Source organism: Cherax quadricarinatus, chromosome 68 (assembly GCF_038502225.1).
Source record: "Cherax quadricarinatus isolate ZL_2023a chromosome 68, ASM3850222v1, whole genome shotgun sequence".
In the NCBI taxonomy this organism is placed as follows: Eukaryota; Metazoa; Arthropoda; class Malacostraca; order Decapoda; family Parastacidae; genus Cherax; species Cherax quadricarinatus.
The window spans coordinates 1819114-1838341 of NC_091359.1; the positions used below are offsets into that span (position 1 = coordinate 1819114).

Here is a 19228-nt window from a genome sequence, read left to right on the forward strand (position 1 = left end):
AATGTTTCCTTGTTTTAGGTCAGCTTGCCTTAGTGGGAGAGCCAGTTTCAAAAATTTGAAAAACCTCCAGTGGAAACTTGCCACACCTTCCACCCATACTAGCAATATGCAGGGTGTCCACAAAAATACTCCCCGATTTCAAACAGGTATAACATCGATGTGATAGTCCAGTTTGGTCCAGACGATCTGCAGCATATCTGGTGTTATCAGGCGAAATGCTTCAATGATCAAAATTTTCAGCTCCAGGGTTGCAGGTAGTGGTGGTATGTAAACTGTGCTCTTCACACACCACCAAAAATAGAAGTCTCGAGCAGTTAGGCCTGGCGACTTCGCAGGCCACCTGCAGAGGTCACCGGACCTAACTGTTTGTTAGTTCTTTATTTGGTGGTTCATGAAGAGCACAGTTTACATACGACCCTGGAAGAGCTGAAAATTTCAATCATTGAAGCAGTTTGCATGATAACACCAGATATGCTTCAGAGCATCTGGATTGAACTGGACTATCGCATCGATGTTTGCCGAGCAACCAGAGGGGCGCACATCGAGTATCTTTAATGCTACCCTATACCACATGAAACTGAAATCCTGCATCTGAAGCTACTAACTGAAAGATTACAATAAAATTACATGTTATACGTGTTTGAAATCAGGGAATGTTTTAGTGGACACCCTGTATTAACACTTTTTTTTTTTTAACTTATTTTATAAAGCTAAACTTTCATTTTTAATACCTTTCACTGTCTCAAATCTAAATTATTGAGGTCAGCATCATATATGTAGATTCATGTGCAAATTTTAGCACAAGAGGCCTAGGCATGAGGGACTGGGTTAAATTAATGCACAAATTATCTCTGGTTTAATTGTTAAATGTAATCAGTCTCAAATACTGAAAAATACAACTTTAATGAAAGATACTGCGAGTCTTGAGCACTTAAAGACAGGCGTAGAACATTTCACACATTTGCACAAGTAAATCAGATTTCAAATCTCACCTTGCAGAGTGCCTCCACATCATGTCCATCTACTACAAGAGCATTAAAGCCAAAGCTTTCCAACCTAGTACGGTAAATGTCCATATCATGCTGGAAAGCAGTTGGTTCTGACTGGCCTAAGCGGTTAATGTCGAAGATTGCCACTAGGTTGTCTAATTTTTTTATTCCTGCAAAACTCAAAGCCTCCCAGATGCTGCCCTCTGCACTCTCGCCATCACCAATAAGGCAGTAAGTTCTGAAATATCAAAATTTACAATCTTTTTTACTACAAAGTAACTTGCTAACTGTATTAAAAATATTCTGAATTTCAGCTTGTGTAATTTAAGCAAACTTTTCTATTACTAACAGAAATGCAGTAGTAAAGGCATTACAGCAATGGAGATAACTAAAGTCATTTCAAGTAAATATCTACTAGTTCAAATATAATCCACTAAATTGAATGACAAGTAGTTTATTAAATCATGAATCCATACACACCTGTATGAAGCCTTATCGAAGTACTTTCCAACATATGCCATACCACATGCCACAGACAGACCTTGCCCAAGGGAACCTGTTGCTACATCTACAAAATTCAGTCTTGGAGTTGGGTGACCTTCAAGATCATTGTCTATTTTACGTAGGTTCAGCAGATCCTTTTGTGCGAAGAGTCCTACCTCGGCCCAGGCTGAAATAAAATTATCCACATCAAGTTTGTAATTTCAAATACGATACAGGAAAAGTTTAACACAATCTAAATTAAATTAAATACTGCCAACAATAGTAAAGAATACACAAGTTTTCAAAAAGAGCTACTGCGATGTTTTCCACCTGCTAAGAAATTTTGTAGTCAAAAGTTGCACATATACAGTGGACCCTCGAGTTTCGGCGGCATCGACTTTCGTGAAATCCAACTTTCGGCAAAATTTGGCCTCATGGTTCGTGATTAGGCGACCGTCTGGTACCCGTCCGCCCGCACACAAAACCAGTCTCCCACGCTATTCACGCTCAGTGTGCCATTGTTTACCAACACGTGACCATCACCCCGTGGGTTCATACGTAGTAATCCATTGTTTTTTGCGATTGCAACTGCTAAATAATTCACCATGGGCCCAAGGAAAGCTAGTGCAAGCCCTTTGGTAAAGAAGAGAGGAACACTATCAAATTCAAGAAGGAAATCATTGAAAAAAAATAAGAGGAGTGCGTGTTACAGAGTTTGCCAGGATGTATGGCAAACCCCATTCAACCATCACTTCGATCGTGGCGAAAGGAAAGGAAATAAAGTGTGCTGTTGTTGCAAAAGGGGTAGATATGCTGACAAAAAGGAGATCACAAATCTTAAAAGTGGAGAGGTTATTGTTGGTGTGGATTACCGAAAAACAGATTAAGGACATTTGTGCAAAGTGGACTGAAGTGCAAACATTTATGGATAAACTTCACCCTAACAAAGCTGTTGCAGGCTGTATTGGCAACATGTACAATGACAGTGTTGTGTCCCACTTCAGACAAATCTTAAAGAAACGCCAGAAACAGAGCTCTCTGGACAGATATTTTGTGCAACAAGGTTCCAGTTACAAGTTGTTCCCAGGGCCAGTGTCTTTAAAAAACAAAGAAGGGAAGTAACCCCAGATAAGGGCTTCATACGTGAAGTCCTAATGGAAGGAGATTCTCCTTCCAAACAATAGTGTACACCTCCCTCCTATCCCCTCCTCCCATCCACCCAGAAGTCTTCAGTACAGTTAAGTAATATTTTTTTATATGCATGTACTTTATTTCTCATTGTTTTCAGTATGTAAATATTTAATTTGAAAAAAAAAAAAAAAAAAAAAAAAAATTAATATTTTTGGGTGTCTGGAACAAATTAATTTTATTTCCATTATTTCTTATGGCTCTCTGGAATGGATTAATCACGAAACTCGGGGGCCCACTGTACTCTAAATGGTCTTAACCAATTGAAACACTGTCCCACTAAAGCTTTATGAAGTTCCTGGCCTATAAAAGTACTCAAAGTTTAAAAAGTGTCAATTTACTTGATAGTTATGTGAAAGTTCTGTAGTACTTAGCCATTATTCACTGCACTAATGAATTAACTCTGTCTTCCACTCCTACCAGTATATGTACTTGTATACGAAGATTTGGCAAGAAAGATATCAAGAGATTGAAATATACTAATTAAAAGGTCTTTCTGAGAATGTATCAACACTCTACTGTCCATAGATAAATAACATTTTGAATGGCTTTTAATGATACAAGTATAACAATTTATGTATTTTACCCTAATAAAAGATTGCACTTTAAAGAAAAAGGTAATATGCAGGAAAGTTTAATGTTTGAAAACCTAAAATACAAATCCGTAAAGGCACCATTAACGGATAACATTGTAGGTTAATGGATAATTTACGATAAATGTTTAGTATCCTCACTTACCAACCCTGAAATGAAGACTGTACAATCAATTTATTAGTTTTCCCCTACTATGCAGTATGGTACAAATATTTTTACACAACAGTATCCTTTTGTACACAACTATACCAAAGGATGCCCAGGTTTCCACTACTGCACCTTTGTTTTAATACATTATCAACAATACATGCATTACTTTATAATTTTTAAACTGTTTATAAAAGATGTGACCACCATACGAAAAATTATATGTTTTAAGATGTACTGTAAACATTTAAGAATTAGATTTTAAATCCTTTATAAAACTGACCAGCATATAGTATGGGAGCTGCATGTCCTTTAGAGAGGATGAAGCGGTCAGAGCTGGCATCCCGGGGGCTACAACGCTTGTATCTCATAGTATGGAAGAACAGCACTGACATAACTTCTGCCATGGACGCACATGATGTTGGATGTCTGAAATTATAAAAATTCTTTAAGACTAAAGTCGAGGGGGGTAGGGCCAGGAGCTAGAACTCAATAACTATCACTACACTATAAAAAAAAAAAAAACCAGACTGGCACATGTACAGAGTAACATTTTACAAAATGTTAAGTTGTGCTCAACGTGAAAAGCACTTTCAGATATAATCACTTATAGCAATTAAATAAAAAAAAAAAGCTGGCATGAAGATGTCTATATCTGATTCACTTGTGAAGAATCATATTACTCAGGAGAGTTGGTTCAAAATTAGGAATAACCACAGACTAATCAATAGCTTGCCGGCTCCATGCCACTGACGTCAGCACTCCAGGTTCTTAGATAAAGGACAAATAAGGTCATTATAATTAGTTTCTATTAGTGTGCCTGACCATTCTAAACAGGGCTCAGGCGGGACTAAGTAAGGAAGACTCGCGGAAATCCTGACGTTTATACTAGTCGATTCATGTGAAAGCGCTAAACCAATAGGGGTCATGTCGGTAATATATAATCTAAAGACTATAGGCTCGCCTACATGGGGCCCCTCTGACCATTATTGTCACGATGGTTCAATCCAAGGGAAGGGAAGGGCATGGTTACTTCCTTTGATTAAAACCCCCCTAACAGCGTCAAGGTATGACCCTGCTGGTTTAGCGATTCGTAATAATAATAATAAATAATAATAATAATAATAATAAACAGCATCAAGGAACTTTCCGAGGTCAATTTCTGAACCTACATGAGCATTTTATCAATGTTAAGAAGTTATTCTAAGTTAACTTCTGTATATATTACTATTACATTCGCGGGGGAGGAAGCACTAAATTCGTAGGGCAGAGAATCAAGTTAGGTCCAATTCCTCAGATTAAAAGCCTCCGTATTTTCCAGCATGTATGGAGCAAGACAGAAGTATCAAAACGATAAATCAGTAATCAGTGTTAATTACCCTCTTACTATAATCTAGTAACCCTAAGTATACCCTTGATCCTGACCTTGAACATACAAGGCTCCGGGGGGGGGGGGGATGGGAGCCTTTATATGCAGGAAAACATTGTAACCTGCAGCAAATAACCTTCCTTGAAGGGTGCTATAATACCTGTATCACTAATATTTTAGTGAAGCTCTAAACCCGTGTGGGTTCAGCACATGGCATGTTGGATGCCCCAGTTGAGATTTACAGTCAGGATACACACTAATGTGCCATAATATGCCCACTAATATCCAAAAATTGTTATAAACGGTTTAGAAAACCCGACAAGTTGATGAAACTTGTACAACATTTTGGAATTTTTTTATTGAGGAAACTTGTCGGTTCACAGCAGCTTCATCAGTCCAATACAAAGAAGAGCGGAGGAAGTAGAGGAGCTTGAGGTAATTAGTCCCTCAGCCTGGAATCCATGTGTTCAGTCCATCAGTCCTCAAGATTCCAGGCTGAGGGACTGATTACCTCAAGCTCCTCTACTTCCTTCGCTCTTCTTTGTATTGGACTGATGAAGCTGCTGTGAACCGACAAGTTTCCAAAATGTTGCACAAGTCTCTCATTCCTCATAATAAAAGTTTGATGGCTGGGAAAAAATCCATAATCTTTATGAAGGTCATTATCATTGAACAATGTCTACCGTGATAGTCGACTGGTGCTTCAACCTGTCAGTGATGGTAGGAAATACCGCTCTGCAATGATTAGGGAATATCCTAATGTCTTTTTATATTCACCAGGGTATAATCTACCATCATATACTACCTGAGATATGAAACAGCCAGGTATAATGAAGGAACAGCTCCACTTCCTTGGATCACCGGCATCTAGGCACCAGCCTCCATTCACAATGTCAATTTCCACATTTCTATAATACTACACATTTAGGGTTCGATAAATACTTTTAAATGACAAAGACGTGAAGTTAAAATAAGTAAGTTATGCCTGGGTGACCTTAGAGGACACCTGAAGGTCAAGGAGAGCAGGACGAGGTAATATCGACCTACCCAGAGTTGGAGGCCTGGGTGCTCTTTATGGACAACACCCTCAGCTTGTTAGCGATGTCCTCTAGCTCCTGGACCTTGATCTCCATCTCGGTGGTGTTGGCGTTGCTGTGTGGTTTATTTAGAGCAAGGCCAGAGAGAGTACAGCCCATGCAAGTTGGTGCGACACTGACGCTCAGCGCCAGGGAAATTTCTTTATATATTAAGGTGCAGCCGGCAACCTGCGCCCCACACCACCAGTCAACCAGTTAACACGCAGTAATACTCTATTGTATCACCAATAACACACCTTAAACACTATAATTGGTGGAAATTTATCTAGGAGAACCAATAAGGGGGAGTTTAGACACTGTGATTGGCAGGAAAGACCAATCAGAGTGTCAATCAGTCAATGACAGAGTTTGATCTTGACGTCTGGCAACACTTGTCAGAGGCGGCAAACTTAAGCAACATCAATGTCTTTCCTCTTGTATCATATATCACATTATAAAAATACAAAAACTGGAAAAAAAAATTGTTAAGGATTATAGTAACAACGAGGCTGGAACTTTCAATATTATATAAACTAACCACTACAAACCAATGTTTTTTTTGTTGTTTGTAGGAGAAACGCGCATCGTTTCAGACAAGCAAATTCTGAAAGAAAACATTATATCTTTGTCCACAACAGGATTCGAACCTGCGCAATCTGCATCAGAGTACATACACAGTACCTGAGTCACACAGCTAGACTCCAGATGGGCGCCCAGCAGAAGCTAGGTGGTGGATCCTATACCACGAAGCCTCAGATTAGTGATAAGTTATTTATCTAATCCTGAGGCTTGTGATAAGCTATTTCATCAAATCTTGTCACATTCAGTGAATTGAAATCTGGTGGTGCGGATAAAGTACTGCGTAATTTGAGGCAGAGTGCGCAGGTTCGCATCCTGCTGTGGACTTAATTTCGGCCGTTTGCGTAATGAACTGTCGGTGATATATATACATATATATATATATATATATATATATATATATATATATATATATATATATATATATATATATATATATAATTTGTAAACTTGAGTGGGTCATCCGGTACAAGTTATGGAGGCTTAATACTCAATTCTTTAATCGTGAGATATACACTGGAATGTAGATGAATGGTTCAGAGAACCGACAAGTTGATAAATTAGACACATGTGCAGCACTTGGGTATCTTTACTGAGGAAACGTTTCGCCACACAGTGGCTTCATCAGTCCATACTCCTGTTCAGCATTCTTTGTATGGACTGATGAAGACACTGTGGCGAAACGTTTCATCATTAAAGATACCCAAGTGTTGCACATGCGTCTAATTTATCAGATATACACTACCAGTCAGTATATACTTATCTCTTATCAAAGAAAGACAGAGAAAGAGAGATAACAGGAGTATCCACGGTCCATATCTTCTGAGAAAGAAAAGTTAAGTTCAAGCTTCCACTAATTATATTTGGAAATTAAAATTATAGCAGAAGGTTCTCTCCTCACCCTCCACTGATCAAGGTTCTCTCCCTCCGCTAATCAAGGTTCTCTCTCTCTCCCCTCCTCCGCTGATCAAAGTTCTCTCCCCACCCTCCACTCCGTCTGATCGAAGTTCTCTCCCCACTCCGCTAGTCAATGTTGTCTCCCCACCCTCCACTCCGCTGATCAAGGCTCTCTCCCCCACCCTCCATTCTACTGATCTAGGTTCTCTTCCCATCCTCCACTCCGCTGATCAAGGCTCTCTCCCCCCACTCTCCACTCCGCTGATCAAGGCTCTCTCCCCCCACTCTCCACTCCGCTGATCAAGGTTCTCTCCCCACTCCCTCCGGACAATCGTCGGCTTAAAAAAAAGATAAGATGATTCATGGCAGAAAATGAGTCAATATTTACAAGGTGGAAGCTGAAACTGGTTACTGCTACTAAGCCAACCACAACCACTACTGTTAGTACTACAACTACTACTGCTAGCACCACCACAATCATCACCACTATTTAAAGGGGTGGACCGGTAAGCCAGCGGAAGGCCTCGGTCAGATGACCAAAAGCTCCAAAGGCGGGTCATCATCTGACTAAGACCCGCGTCAGGAAACATTTGTCCTGTTTCCTGACGAACCTTACCTAACCTAACCACAATCATTACTGCTAGCACTACCACAATCATTACCGCTAGCACTACCACAGCTATTGCCAAAACTATGACCACTGCGAGAGAGAGAATTATCTCTAAAACAAATTATCACTACATATTCACTGGGAACCGCTAAACCCGTTGGGGATATACCGCGCCTAGGAAGTGTGAAGCAATCAAATTTGATTCGGGGAAGGGCAGGTAGCAGCAATTCCCTGGATCAAGAACATTTCAGCGGCACCAGGGGTGCCTAATTATCAAAAGAAAGGGCCCCTAGCGAAAATAAACTATATCATTTGCCTTAAATGAATTAGTAATCTAATGGTTATATTTACGACTGGGGTGAACCGTAAAGCCAACTGAAGGCCTCGGTCATATGACCAAAAGCTGACATTGTGCAAATTTAAACTGCTAGTCTGCTGCTGTAATTATATCAGTAGCCATAGCAGTGGCAGTCGTAACAATAGTACTAGTAGTAGTACACAGTAATAATAGTAGTAATGTTAATAATAGTAGTAATAGTTTCAATAGTAAGCAGCGGTGGTGTGGTAGGTAGTGGCGGCCTTGGTGGTGTATATCGGCGGTAGTAGGTCGGTAGTAGCGGCAATGGTAGAAGCGGCAGTGGTAGTAGTGGCAGTAGTAGCGGCCCAGTGGTAGTGGTGGTGTCGTGTGGCGGGTGATGGTGTGGTGCGGCAGGTGTGTGGTGGCAGCGGTAGTGGTGTGGTGGCGCGGCAGTGGTGGTGGTGGTGGCAGCCCGGTAGTGGTGTGGTGGTAGTGGACAGTGGTGGTGGTGGTAGTGGTGGCGGTAGTGGATGGTGTAGGGCCTAGGTGTGGTAGTGGTGAGCGGTGGTGGTGTAGGTGGTGCGGCGGTAGTGTGGTAGTGGTGGGCGGTGTGGTGTGTGGTGGCAGCCCGGTATGGTGTATGGTGGTAGCGGCGGTGGTAGGTGTGTAGTGGGCAGTGGTAGGTGTGCTGTAGTATCAGGGTGTAGTGTAGTGGACGGCGGTAGGTGGTGTAGGTGGTGGTATCGCGGTGGTAGCAGCAGTAGTAGTGTAGTAGTAGCAGCAGTAGTAGTGTAGTAGTAGTAGCAGCAGTAGTAGTGTAGTAGTAGCAGCAGTAGTAGTGTAGTAGTAGCAGCAGTAGTGTAGTAGTAGTAGTAGCAGCAGTAGTAGTGTAGTAGTAGTAGCAGCAGTAGTAGTGTAGTAGTAGTAGCAGCAGTAGTAGTGTAGTAGTAGTAGCAGCAGTAGTAGTGTAGTAGTAGTAGCAGCAGTAGTAGTGTAGTAGTAGTAGCAGCAGTAGTAGTGTAGTAGTTGTAGCAGAAGCAACAGCAGTGTAGTAGTAGTAGTAACAGCAGTAATAGTAATAGTGGTAGCATAGTATTAAAGTAGTATTATCAGCAGCAGCAGTAGTAGTAATCAGATGATTCCATCACTGGTCTTCCAGACCTCCTATGTGCCCTGTCCCTCCTTCCCTCCCGAGAGGGTGAGAGGAGTATCGATCTGCAGAGTCCAGCTGCCACCCAACATGCCTCACACCACACCCCTTACTACGTCTACTTTCAAATTTGTTTTCGTAATATTCGTCTGGAACCCCATCTAATGTACTAGGCTTAAGATCTATCGACTACATGTAGGTTGCAATATGCAAAATTATCTCTTATTTTATGTACAGTGATACATACCTCTCGATAAAAAAAAGAGTGCCATATTTCTAACATTTTTGTGCATACAAGAGTAGCATATCTATCAATTTGTTTTACTGGACAGCTAGAATTATTATTAATAAAGATTCGCCGGTATTCTCCCGGCCCGGGCGTTTTCCAAGTGGTGGCCCGGCTTTGGCTCCCTTTTCAGGGAGTGTCTTAGACCTAGGTCTCCCATGGGAGGGGGCACAAGTACCTCCTCATCTTTGGGACCAACTGTCCCCAGGCCTAGCCACAAGCTAGACCTCTCTGGTCTGCCATCCCCGCCCCAATGGGACTAAGGGGAATGACAGTCTTGGGAGCTACAAGCTCGGGCTCAGGCACATACCCTACCCTAGAAGGGCTGGGCATGGTGTCGATTCGAGCTACATTATTATTATTATTATTAAAGATTTGCCGGTATTCTCCCGGCCCGGGCTTTTTCCAAGTGGTGGCCCGGCTTTGGCTCCCTCTTTAGGGAGTGTCTGAGACCTAAGTCTCCCATGGGAGGAGGCACAAGTACCTCCTCATCTTTGGGACCAACTGTCCCCAGGCCTAGCCACAAGCTAGGCCTCTGGTCTGCCATCCCCGCCCCAAGGGGACAAATGGGAATGACAGTCTTATGAGCTAAAGGCTCGGGCTCAGGCACCTACCCTACCCTAGAAGGGTTAGGCATGGTATCGATCTCGAGCTACAAAACTGTTTTTACAGGGGAGGCCAATTAAAAGTCGCTGAAATTCGGTCAGCAGATAGTTATGTTATGTTTAATTCTAGGCTTGCTTAATTGAGTACAGGTTTCTTTTACTTTACTATATTTTATATTTAGCTGTTTTTGTTTAGAAGGACCTTAATATCCGTAAAGATATACAATAAGAATTACGAATGAGAGATCTTGCAATATATTGATTAATCAATGTCAACGGAGAATTGCATATCAATGATCATACAAAGCTTTAAAATATACTTAAAAGTTGTATTACAAATTGACTGAGGCCGCTGTCATGAATGAAAGTTAATGCAACAACTATAGAAGTCAATATTGTGGCGATCAAGGTCAAAAAGGTTACAAGAGCCAAGGTTGAAGTTTCACAGCTATGGCTCAACCCTCTCCCCCCCTCCCAGGGTCATAATACTTAATGAGGTCAAGGTCACCCGAGGTCAAGGTCGTAGCTGTCGGTATTGAAAATTCAAACTAAAAAAAAAATCATCAGAGATAAATTATTGTGGGTTAGAAGGGAGTTGTTCCAGCCACCATATGATTTCATTTATTTTAATTGTAAAACTTAGTTAATGGAGTTATTAAAAGCTGTCAACTACACGTGTGTCAGTGCGACTGTATGGAACCAGTTCACCACCGGTCAAGACAATTTTAATCCTTAAAACATGGATCGAAGTAAACTCTAAGCGTATATACACAGACATCCCTTCCGGCATGTATATACTGCGATTTAAAGCTTCAGCAGTCTCAAAACTATTATATATACCACTTTTTAAAATAACGAAGCACCTGTATATCTGTGGGGGTAAATTTCTATAATTCTACTGTATCCCTGACGTCATATTCACTCCAGGAAAATTTTAAATAACCCCAAAAAAATCCCCTGGAAAAAATTCCAGTTCTCAATATCTTCCGAGGAAGGTATGTTAATATGAACATACATGTTTGTGTAAATACACTCCCGGCAGCATTATTGTACTCGCACAGAAGCGCTAAACTCTTGAGGGTCATGAAGTCCTTGAATAATGGAAATACCTTTATATACCTCTGACGAGTCTTGAGTTCTCCTACTCCCTGAGCCAGGCCCTGGACCGCGATTGGAAAGTAATCAAGTTTATTCCAAGGAATGGGTGGACTGGTCCTATATTTCAAATTAAAGAGTCCTTCACCAGCATCAATGAACCAAAAATAATTTACGTAGCGTGTCTCGCTATTAGTGAACGAAGGATGGAGGCTACACCACTCCTCGCTCACCCCCCCCCTACGGGTTTAGCGTTTTACACACTAAAAAATAAGTTACTGTTCTTCACCGTATAACATTTCTACTGTATGACACACCGTCAAGGAATGTAAGATTGGTGTTTGTGTTGCTACACGAGTGACTGGGGAAACACAGAAGGGTATTGTGTAAGAACTACACACGAACGGGCTGCCTCAATTGCCTGGATTGCGAAATGATCGACTGATATAGGCTTAATTTATACACAAATAGCCAGTGAAACTATGACATTTCGGTCCGACTTGGACCATTAACTGTGACTAGTTAATGGTTCAAGTCAGACCGAAACGTGGTTATAAAGTTTTTTTTCTATGTGCGGGTTATGTGTATTGTTCCAGTCACGGTATTGTGCCTAAGTGTTCTTTAGGCTTAATCTGTTATATCTGGTCTCAGACCAGACCTAATGCACAGAAACTTCGTGCATCAATGAACATTAAAACTACGGAAACATTGAAAAAAATTAATCCATACGATTGAGAAATAATCTCAGAGGGTGTAGACAGAGCTGAACTGGATACCTGATGTTATTGTTAATAATTAATGTTCTGCATACTTTAAACACTTCAAGACATTCCTCGCTTTAATAAACATTCACAGTACTTAAAACACCGCAGACGCCATTAAAACTGAGAATAAAATATACGAATTTTGACTGGGGTTGGCTATAGAGGAATGCTTGTGAAAATGGGTGTCAGGAGAGTGCCGATCTACACACGCCACACGTGGACTCCAAACCAGGTACTAAGAGGCACTCACTAATTCCACTCTTACTTATAAGCTCAGCCACGCGCCGTCACGTGACCTGGTCAGGGGAGGGGAAAAAATAATCGAGTGTATACAATGAGTCATATGGTCTCATTTCTGGATTAGCTAATACTGGTTGGCCAAGGCAATAATCTGCCATGACGGCTACCTTAGCTTATACTCCAGCGCCCCGCATAACGAGTTTCTCCTCTGGCAGAGGTGAAGATCTCTACTCAAGTATATTACTTTCTTCATGTATATTACTCTCCCCAAGTATATTACTCTCTCATGTATATTACCCTCTCTTTAAGCATATTACTGTGCTCACGTATATTAATTTTTCTTAAAGTATATTGGTCCAGGACTGACTTGAACGTCAGGTTTCATTTATAACTTGTGGGTCAGTTGTGAAATGATCCAGCCACGATACTTTAGTCCCTGAAATATCAAGATCACAAAACGCAATGATACTGGAGCATTCCACAAATAATCCACAATTTAGAAACGAAATTAGAGGATGGTTGAGTCCGTCGTCGACTAATGTATGAATCCAGCCTCAGTTTGATAAGGGTATATAACTTCTGTAGTGGAGTCTGTCTCATTTAGCGTTTCCAAACTTCGTTTAGAAGAACAAGCTATATATACCATACATATTGACTAAACATCTGTGTACAGCATATATATATATATATATATATATATATATATATATATATATATATATATATATATATCTATATATATATATATATATATATATATATATATAAATATATTTCAATAAGATCACAGTAAACATGTGATTTCAGAATATGCAAAACAACCACTCTGAGACTACTCACATTATCAAGGAACTATGAAAGTAAAGCATCCAAGGAAGCTATATAAGGGGTCTGGCCAGCACCTCACTATCAGATCCCACAACGGTTAAACACCTGAAGCGCGCCGGCCCAACTTGGATAGGTCCTTTGCACAACTCACCCACAAACTATTCTACCCAAGAAAATTAAAAAATTGTTATTTGTCCAGTGTATTATTAAATTCTTCCCAAATTCTATTAATTATAAATGGATCTAAATTATATAAACCAAAGGAAATATTCATATTATTGTCAAAACTGCTTTTTATGAAACAAGATTCAATTATATTCCTGTCGACCATGGACTTGCTTGATACTACTTTCTCAACTTTTTGAAAATCAATTGGATGGTTAAAATCTCTTACATGAATAAATAGAGCATTGGAATCTTGTCCAGTTCTAATGCTATATTTATGTTGTTTTAATCTTAGTTCGAGATTTTTACCAGTTTGACCGTAATAAACTTTATCGCAAATTTTACAAGGAATCTTATAGACACATCCATCAGCATTTTGGGGTGTGATGAATGGTTTGAAAAACCGACAAGTTGAAGATTGAGACACTTATGCAGCATATGGGAATCTTTATTCAGGAAACGTTTCGCCACACAATGGCTTCATCAGTCCAATACAAAGAGGAAGGCGTAAGGAGAGGAGGAGTATGAGGTTATCAGTCCCTCAACCTGGAGTCGATGTGTTCACTCCATCAATCTTGTAGAATGTACAGCATAGGGCCGTAGACGTGGCTTATATACTGTAGTGAGGTGAGGTGAAGCAGGCCGGAGGCGGGGTCATAGTGGTACCATCCACTAGTCGAAGTAGGTCTTCGTCCAAAGGTTGAACAAGTGTTGAAGAATTCTTTGTAACAAGATCCCATGATGCTGCAGTGTCTGACAGTTGTGATGAATAAAGATTCCCATATGCTGCATAAGTCTCAATCTTCAACTTGTCGGTTTTTCAAACCATTCATCACAACTGTCAGACACTGCAGCATCATGGGATCTTGTTACAAAGAATTCTTCAACACTTGTTCAACCTTTGGACGAAGACCTACTTCGACTAGTGGATGGTACCACTATGACCCCGCCTCTGCCTGCTTCACCTCACCTCACTACAGTATATAAGCCACGTCTACGGCCCTATGCTGTACATTCTACAAGACTGATGGACTGAACACATCGACTCCAGGTTGAGGGACTGATTACCTCATACTCCTCCTCTCTCCTTACGCCTTCCTCTTTGTATTGGACTGATGAAGCCACTGTGTGGCGAAACGTTTCCTGAATAAAGAGTCCCATATGCTGCATAAGTGTCTCAATCTTCAGCATTTTGGGGGGAATTCTTTATCAAAAGTTTTTTTTACTGTATCAAGATTTTTGAATACAACTTTAATATTAAAAGTCTTAAGAAGAGAAGGCATATCAACCAAGTTTTCATGGTAAGGGAGAACCAACATATTTTTAGTTGAATAAGGCTGGTTGTCCCTTTTTGGATTGTAAAAAGTATTTCTAGCAACTTCAAAGGATTTATCAATTACATTTCTTGGGTATTTTAAATCATTACTTATTTCATAAATTTTGGATATTTCCTCATCTATGAACTCAGGACTACAAATTCGTAAAGCTCTCAAAAACATTGATGAGAAAACAGACAGTTTGACTCTATCTTGATGCGAGGAATAATAGTGGACATAGGAACAGTTATTTGTAGGTTTTCTGTAAATTTTAAATTTGAATTCATTATTACCCTTAATAATTAAAACATCTAGAAAAGGCAATGAGTTATTTTCTTCAAACTCAACAGTAAAGTTTATAGAATGGGCTAAGCTATTTAATTTTCCAAGGAAATGGTGCATATCTACATTTTTGGGCATAAGACACAAAATATCATCAACATATCTGAACCATTTAGCTCTATTAGGGAGGATTGTGTTAAGCAACCTTGTTTCAAAAAATTCCATGTATAGTGATTGGACAAAGCATGCTAATAACAATTTTGTAATTAACTTATCAGATGAAATTTTAGACAAACATACAACTGCTACTCTAGGTTTTGGCCTAAGTTTTGCAACTTCAAAAAAACATAATAATGTTGAAATGGCAAAAGCCTTTTGTAACTTTGAAAAAATTTCTGATTTATCCTCTGATGAAATTAATATTAGTAAAGGAATGGTATATAGCTCTATGTTAAAACCAAACATTCCCAATTGCCCTCAAAGATTCTTTAAGTCTTATGGTACACTTAATAACAATAAAAATTTGCGCCTTACTAAAGCAGACAAAATAAATGCAATAGTAATTATGAAAGAAAATGGTTACCAAGAAAAAATGAATAATCTCTTAGATGATACTGAAACCTATTCTAAACTTAGGAAAAATCCCCTAGAAACCGTTAACAGCAATTTCAATAAAACAATAAAACTTCTACTGAAAGACAAAGATGAATTAGTCAAACAATTTACTTCCACTAATCCATCTTTGCCTTACATGTATGGACTAATAAAAACACACAAACCAGGGAATCCAGTCAGACCAATTATTAGCTCCATAGGGTCAGTTTCATATAAATTATCCAAATGGCTTGTTGATATTTTGAGCCCTATTGTTGGCAAAATTTCTAAATTTAATGTTAAAAACAACATAGACTTGGTTGATAAATTAAGCTCCTTGACTGATTTAAATGATTTTAACATGGTTAGTTTTGATGTTACTTCCTTGTTTACGAAAGTTCCTGTTGACGATTTATTAAGTTTCTTATCTGAAGAACTCGTTAACTATGATTTACCATTGCCAGTTCCTACTATCATTAAACTTATTAAACTTTGCATTGTTGATGCAAAATTTGTATTTAATGATAAGTTTTACACTCAGAAGTTTGGTATGGCAATGGGAAATCCTCTTTCACCTGTTCTTAGTAACCTATACATGGAATTTTTTGAAACAAGGTTGCTTAACACAATCCTCCCTAATAGAGCTAAATGGTTCAGATATGTTGATGATATTTTGTGTCTTATGCCCAAAAATGTAGATATACACCATTTCCTTGGAAAATTAAATAGCTTAGCCCATTCTATAAACTTTACTGTTGAGTTTGAAGAAAATAACTCATTGCCTTTTCTAGATGTTTTAATTACTAAGGGTAATAATGAATTCAAATTTAAAATTTACAGAAAACCTACAAATAACTGTTCCTATGTCCACTATTATTCCTCGCATCAAGATAGAGTCAAACTGTCTGTTTTCTCATCAATGTTTTTGAGAGCTTTATGAATTTGTAGTCCTGAGTTCATAGATGAGGAAATATCCAAAATTTATGAAATAGGTAATGATTTAAAATACCCAAGAAATGTAATTGATAAATCTTTTAAAGTTGCTAGAAATACTTTTTACAATCCAAAAAGGGACAACCAGCCTTATTCAACTAAAAATATGTTGGTTCTCCCTTACCATGAAAACTTGGTTGATATGCCTTCTCTTCTTAAGACTTTTAATATTAAAGTTGTATTCAAAAATCTTGATACAGCAAAAAAACTTTTGATAAAGAATTCCCCCCAAAATGCTGATGGATGTGTCTATAAGATTCCTTGTAAAATTTGCGATAAAGTTTATTACGGTCAAACTGGTAAAAATCTCGAACTAAGATTAAAACAACATAAATATAGCATTAGAACTGGACAAGATTCCAATGCTCTATTTATTCATGTAAGAGATTTTAACCATCCAATTGATTTTCAAAAAGTTGAGAAAGTAGTATCAAGCAAGTCCATGGTCGACAGGAATATAATTGAATCTTGTTTCATAAAAAGCAGTTTTGACAATAATATGAATATTTCCTTTGGTTTATATAAATTAGATCCATTTATAATTAATAGAATTTGGGAAGAATTTAATAATACACTGGACAAATAACAATTTTTTAATTTTCTTGGGTAGAATAGTTTGTGGGTGAGTTGTGCAAAGGACCTATCCAAGTTGGGCCGGCGCGCGTCAGGTGTTTAACCGTTGTGGGATCTGATAGTGAGGTGCTGGCCAGACCCCTTATATAGCTTCCTTGGATGCTTTACTTTCATAGTTCCTTGATAATGTGAGTAGTCACGAAAGCGCTTGGAATTTCTCTATTCTTTCAGAGTGGTTGTTTTGCATATATATATATATATATATATATATATATATATATATATATATATATATATATATATATATATATATATATAATCTTTTATATCAGACACACTCCACAAAGTGGTAAATCAACAGAATGATTTACAAGAGGCTGTAATAAGTTTTTCAATCATTGGAAATTTAAAAAAAAAAATGCAATGAACTGTTTAATTAAGATATGAAACCATGAACACTGGAGCTGTTCCTGAAGCTACAAACAGGTAATTAAAAACAGATTACAGTAATATTATTAAAATAACATCTCTTGTCACATATATAACAGCCAGAAATACACATTATTTAAATTATTTTAGACATGTTACCAAATGGATCAATGCAATGTAAATCCCTCGTAATATGAGATTCAAGAGGAATTAATATAAACTAAAATTGGAAACTAAAAAAATCTATAAGGAGAATTACATGTTCCAAGCAGACGCAACTAGATTACCACACATGTGAAAGCTGGAGGAGGAGGAAGCAATGGAGAAAAACATTATACACAGTGTCAAGAGTAGGTACAACAGGATTAAAAGAACTTATAATGATCAACTGAAGGTAAGAGGCTCGTCCAGCAACCACAACTAGGTGAGCCGAGACAATCACACAATAACACGAGTCACTTTCATCACCTGACCTTGTTGGTTTACCAGTGAATCACAGGATATCAACACAACAACCATTACATCACAACAACTACAATAATCATGACAACCATTACAACCCTTATAACCATCACAACAACCAACACACCAGAGCAACCTTCACAACAACTAACACATAACAACAACCATCCAACAATCAACACAACAACCAACACACCAGAGCAACCATCCAACAATCAACACAACAACCAACACACCAGAGCAACCATCCAACAATCAACACAACAACCAACACACCAGAGCAACCATCCAACAATCAACACAACAACCAACACACCAGAGCAACCATCCAACAATCAACAAACTACAGCAATCAACACAACACAATAAACATTATAACAATCTTCACAACAACCATCCCAACACAACAAGCATTATAACAATCTTCACAACAACCAACACAACACAACAAGCATTATAACAATCTTCACAACAACCATCCCAACACAACAAGCATTATAACAATCTTCACAACAACCAACACAACACAATAAACATTATAACAATCTTCACAACAACCATCCCAACACAACAAGCATTATAACAATCTTCACAACAACCAACACAACACAACAAGCATTATAACAATCTTCACAACAACCAACACAACACAACAAGCATTATAACAATCTTCACAACAACCAACACAACACAACAAGCATTATAACAATCTTCACAACAACCAACACAACACAACAAGCATTATAACAATCTTCACAACAACCAACACAACACAACAAGCATTATAACAATCTTCACAACAACCAACACAACACAACAAGCATTATAACAATCTTCACAACAACCAACACAACACAACAAGCATTATAACAATCCTCACAACAATCAACACAACACTACAAGCATTATAACATTCCTCACAACAACCAACACAGCACAACAATCCTCACAACAATCAACACAACACAAGCATTATAACAATCCTCACAACAACCAACACAACACAACAAGCATTATAACAATCCTCACAACACAACAAGCATTATAACAATCCTCACAACACAACAAGCATTATAACAATCTTCACAACAACCAACACAACACAACAAGCATTATAACAATCCTCACAACAATCAACACAACACAACAAGCATTATAACAATCCTCACAACACCCAACACAACACGCATTATAACAATCCTCACAACAATCAACA

The 19228-nt window shown here is 38.6% G+C and overlaps 1 protein-coding gene across 2 annotated transcripts in view; it reads right to left on the bottom strand.

Moving 5' to 3' along the window:
• LOC128697857 (transketolase-like protein 2) overlaps positions 1–19228 on the bottom strand; it is a 39431-nt gene that overhangs the window by 13611 nt on the left and 6592 nt on the right. Inside the window, exons 1-4 of one of the 2 annotated variants that reach the window (XM_053789805.2) lie at positions 5818–6006; positions 3685–3830; positions 1470–1659; positions 993–1227 (exon numbers count right to left, since the gene is read on the bottom strand). In XM_053789805.2, the coding sequence (XP_053645780.1) occupies positions 993–1227; positions 1470–1659; positions 3685–3830; positions 5818–5966 (720 nt within the window). In that variant the 5' untranslated portion in view covers positions 5967–6006. Of the gene's footprint in view, positions 1–992; positions 1228–1469; positions 1660–3684; positions 3831–5817; positions 6007–19228 lie in introns of those variants that run through there. The other variant, XM_053789807.2, reaches the window with a different exon arrangement.